This window comes from Coregonus clupeaformis, chromosome 7, assembly GCF_020615455.1.
Source record: "Coregonus clupeaformis isolate EN_2021a chromosome 7, ASM2061545v1, whole genome shotgun sequence".
NCBI lineage: Eukaryota > Metazoa > Chordata > Actinopteri > Salmoniformes > Salmonidae > Coregonus > Coregonus clupeaformis.
In genome coordinates, this window is record NC_059198.1 from 1,708,216 (window position 1) to 1,713,318 (window position 5,103).

The 5,103-nt window shown below is 43.3% G+C and overlaps 1 protein-coding gene across 1 annotated transcript; it reads right to left on the reverse strand.

Annotated features, from left to right (window-relative positions):
* Positions 1-383: 383 nt before the first annotated feature.
* Positions 384-4,859, reverse strand: LOC121568727 (transcription factor Sox-8-like). Its single transcript, XM_041879129.2, has 3 exons — positions 4,160-4,859; positions 3,499-3,728; positions 384-3,186 (listed from the first exon to the last, which is right to left on the reverse strand). The coding sequence occupies exons 1-3, from the start codon at positions 4,573-4,575 to the stop codon at positions 2,417-2,419; spliced, it is 1,416 nt and encodes a 471-aa protein (XP_041735063.1). The 5' UTR covers positions 4,576-4,859; the 3' UTR covers positions 384-2,416.
* Between the last annotated feature and the right edge of the window lie 244 nt (positions 4,860-5,103).

The window sequence follows — 5,103 nt, forward strand, 5'->3', positions numbered from 1 at the left end:
ACAACTGTTGTCTACTATACAGATGTGAGAGCAGGAGGAGGATAGAGCAAAACAGCCACTACCTCAAGCTGCTCAATATGTGCTGCTTAGACCTTTCCACAAAGCTTACTTATTCAAAGCTAACCGAGAACGTTTAACACGACCCTATTCTGTTATCGTAACCCCATTTAGCTGAATCCGTCAGTATTGGAGCTTGAGAAAATAAAATGTCAATATATCATCTTAAATTTCAAGCCTAGAGCTACTTTAAACTAAACTGGTCCGAAACCTGTTTGTGCTGTCATGCCAAACAATGACAATAGGAATTGGCAAGACAGTACAGACAGATCTGGGACCAGGCTAACTTCAATATCACGTTTAAATTTTTTTAAAGGCACAGTCAGTCAATGAGAAAAGTTCTTTTTTATTTATTTACACAGAAATGGCCAGCAAATGGTTTAGCTGTGGCGTGTGGATGACCTAGTTAATAGATGACAACATGGTTCACAGCTTAGTCATTAAAAACATACACTGCGATAATATAAAGAAAAACACTGCATTCTGTGGACATAAAGTAGAGTATGGTGCTCTGTACCTTTAAATCTCAACTAATCACAGAGAAATTGAACAGACATTGAGGCTGTTACAAACGGCACCAAATGAAGATTCCGTAGAGATTAATTATTTGATTCTGTAGTGTGGATTACTGATTGTAGTGTATGTTGCATGAAGTTTGTTAATAATCCAATTCGGAAATTAAGATAAAGCATTAGAAGGCACAAATATATTCTGCACATGTAAACAGGGTTACAGTGAATTGGCATCTTATGACTTCTGAGGAATTGACCCAATGCACACACATAAACGGTCTCACATGCATTCTGTCATAGTGAATAAGAAGACTCTCAGTTTTTCTTTGTAAGCTTACGGTGACCCTGTTTAGCTCAGATAACAGTACAGTGTGCTGCTTAGTCAATCAAAACAACTGTTCTGTCCTTACATGTTCATGCTTGGTCCCCTAAGACAACACACACACAAACACACACACACACACACACACACACACATCTGTGTGTCGTCTTGTCTGCATGAGTCCAGCTGACGCGTTACTCAGTGTGTCTGGTGTTATCTTACCCCACTTCCTTTAACCCCACATCATGACTAATCGCAATTGGCCAAGCATAGCTTCCAGGCACCTGTTGGATCAGGTGGCATTCTATTGGTCTATTGGTATCTGTTGCATCATGTGATATTCAAATAGAGCTGTTCTATTGGTCCCACTTTGCTGTCCCGCAACTTGGAATGGAGACAATGTTTGTTATTGGTCGTCTAGGGAATGGTGCTATAAAATGTAGTAATGTGTCATAGAATTTCTACTGTACTTAGATCCACCATCCACCCATTTTCATCCGAAAGACATTGAGATATACCCCTCCTTTGTTACTAGTGTTTAACGAATAAATCGGAAACAAAAAGGAAAATAACGTAATGAACATAAATACATATTTAAGATATTTCTAACGTCAAAATAACAACAACATGAACATTTAAGAATATAAATGAACAACTGAATTAAGACTGGTCCACTGATGTAAATATATGTGTGCATATTTAAGTTATACAGCTCGGCCTCGTACTGTAGTGCACTACTTGACCAAAGCCCTAAGGGCCCTGGTTAAAAGTAGTGCACTATAAAAGGAATAGGGTGGCATTTGGGATTCAGCCTGTGAAAACACATCATTAATCCCAGAGCTTCATTCCAAAAGTATCTGTTTCTCCATCTGCTTCTCAAAGGACTTGGGCCTAACCGTTATGCCCTCTCTCTCCTACACAAGTCCATGGCAGGCCTGCACGCTGCTGGCTCAAATGGTGCACACAACACAACAACATGTGCAGACCTGGGTCGTATTCATTAGGCACCAAACAGAAGAAATAAGAAATGCTCATTTCCCGTTGCAAAACGTCTTTAAACGTTTCCATTGTGTGCACTAATGAACACAACCCTGAACTTGAAAAAAGGCGTGGCTGTACTAGATGTGTGTGTGTGTGGGGCGGGGGGGATGTCCGACTCCTCACAGAGGAATTTTGGTTCGCCTTTGACTTGATTTCTGTGTCAAAGTCAGTCTTTCTGTCTTTCCATGGGTAAGCTCAAACGAAAAAGCTTTGTATAAAAACAGCAGGCACTTCAATTATTTTTCTATTTCACTTCATGTTCAAATTGGCATGGGGGTAGCCTAGCACCCTCCGATCCTCTTCCTCTAGTTCTCACATTTCCATGAGACCTTGGTCATGTTCATTGGGCACCAGACAAACAATAAGGGGAGGGACTACTTGGACTTGTCAAATAAGAAGTGGTCATCTTTGTTGTCCGTTGCAAAACATATTGATGAACATGTTCCTGGTGAGTAATGGATGGTCCTTTTACATGAACAGTCACCTACGGTCTGGATAGGGTGGTGTACACCGGCTGGTCCCAGTTGGATGTGGGGGGACTGTGGGTGGGGGGAATGGACAAACTGTTGAGTATGGGGCTCCCGTGGTACGCCCTTCTGGAGGAGTGGAAGTAGGGGTACTGGTACAGGCTGGAAGGGTAGCCTGAGTAGGGGTTGTAATAGTTGGAGCTCTGGAGGTCTGTATAGTCACACTGAGAGCTGGAGAAGGAGGCTGCAGCTGCAGCGGCGGATGATGTCACGCAGGTCTGGGCTGTGTAGGAGTGGGAGTATTCTGAGTGGGAGGGGGAGCTGTGGGAGTGACTGTCCCCGCTGTAGTGGCTGGGGCTCAGCTGCTCCGTCTTGATGTGGGCCCGGTGCTGTGGGACCGCCTCGCTAGAAGTTGAGGAAGAGGCAGACATGGCGGCACTCTTGCGGCTCCAAATGGCGCTGTTCACTGTGGCATGGCTGTATGATGTATACGAGCCGGCGCCAGACGCCAGGTTTGGTCCATGGTGGCCATGGTGGTCCACACCTGCGCCAGCGGTGGAGGCATGGCCGTTGAGTGGTAGATACTGGTCAAACTCGTGCACGTCGAAGGCTTCCATGTTGCTGATGACGTCGGTGCTGAGCTCGGAGATGTCCACGTTGCTGAAGTCTATGTTCTGTCGGCCGCTGTCCAGCAGGCGCCGTCCCTCGTGCTTCATGTCCTGTTTGCCCCCGTAGTGCAGGTCTGTTTTGGGGGTGGTGGGGGGTGTGGGTGGACCATGAGGTTGGCCTTGAGGATGGTAAAACAATAACATGTCAGCTGTGTTGTGGACCACACTTGGGAATGGTCCAAGTGATCCAAATATGGTCGAATTTGATCACATGTAATTAATTGGTCAATTTAGAATGTCATGAAGCTTTGGGGACATTCTGTAAAATCTCAATATTATTAACAGTTACTGTACAATTAGCTCCTAAAAAACAACAGACATTGTAAAGTATTAACTGTCCTCAGCCATTAACACATTTCATAAATCCAAATGGTTGACTACAATAAGATGTTAATTGTGCTATTTTGACACATTCCTTCTCATCAACTCACCTGCATGTTCAGGGTGGTGGTGTCCATCGGCTATGCCCGCCAACAATCCTGGTTCAGCCTTGTACATTTGATTCCCCAGCTCCGCACCAGAGTCTGAGTCACTCTGCCCAGGTTTCACACTCTTCCTACGCCGAGGCTGGTACTTGTAGTCGGGGTGATCTTTTTTGTGCTGCACCCGAAGCCTCTCCGCTTCCTCCACGAATGGCCGCTTCTCATTCTCTGATAGTAAGCTATGGTAATAGTGTAAACATAATATGTAAATTAACTATTCAGTTGGTGAATTGTAATAGCCTAATTATAAAACACATATATATTTTTTTTTAAGTAGGCCTATTTAAACAGGGAAGATCATTCTGGTCATTAGGCCTACAATTATCCAAAGTAGGAAACACATACTTTCCTCCGTTTTTCTTTTCTTTTCTTTACAGTCGTAATATTTCAACTTTCTAAATTATGCAAAAATGTGCATGTTTTCTACTGACTTCACAGAATAGTCACTGGAATGATGACCTAATTCGTTTCTATTTAGTGACACATCGCTTTAAAATCAGATTCAGACATTGTACTGTATCAAGTATACTTGTTTTTGTTTGATAGGCGTATGTAAATTATATTTTTTTAGTTAACCAAATTATAAACAGTCCCATTTGGTCCTACTTACCGCCATAGCTTCCCCAAAGTCTTGCTCAGTTCGGCGTTGTGCAGATGAGGGTATTGGTCCGCGAGCTTTCTGCGCGCAGCTTGCGCCCACACCATGAACGCGTTCATCGGTCTTTTGACATGGGGTTTATTTTTCAGCGAGCCATTTCCCCGCACCGGCATGGGGACGAGGGACCAGTCGTATCCCTTGAGAACCTGCGACACCGCGTCACGTATGCAGGCTGGGAATCTGTCATCATCCTCGCCGTCCAGTTTCTTTCCTATACCAGCAAGCAGTGATCCGTGTCCATCTGATCCCGTCGGCGACGAGGGTGCATCCGAGTCGGAGTCATCCTGCGACATGGAGCTGGTAGTCCCCGCCGGGCTACACGGCGGGTCGCTGATGGACTTGTCATGCTCTGCGGTCATTTTTAACATTTGGTCAGCCTCAAAATGATTAAATCCGATGTAAATACTTTAGTGTTGTTGATTTCTTTTTTAAAGCGTCGCCGACTATTTAAGTGAAAATAATGAGCTAGAACGATTGCGCATTTTACGCACGCTGAACCATGTTAGGTAGACTCCTTGACAGCATCAACAAAAACAAAAACTCTGTTGTTTTCCCTTTCTTTGTTTGTTTGTTTTTCTTCGGTCCTGTCCTGTGCTGTCAGGGGTGGTACAGTTCTGGACGCAGCAGTCTTCACTATGAGTGCAGAGGTTGGGCGATAGAGGAACTTTACTTGAAGTTTGGAGCCCTCACTCCACCTTCTGCTTCTGATTGGCTGAGCCTTATCACCATTTTCGTTTCCGATTGGTTGTGGTATTGAATGGCAAGTCATTTGTAAAAAATTTAAAATATTATTATAATATATATATATATATATATATATATATATATATATATATATATATATATATATATATATATATATATATATATATATGTTTCTGTAATAACGTTTTCAT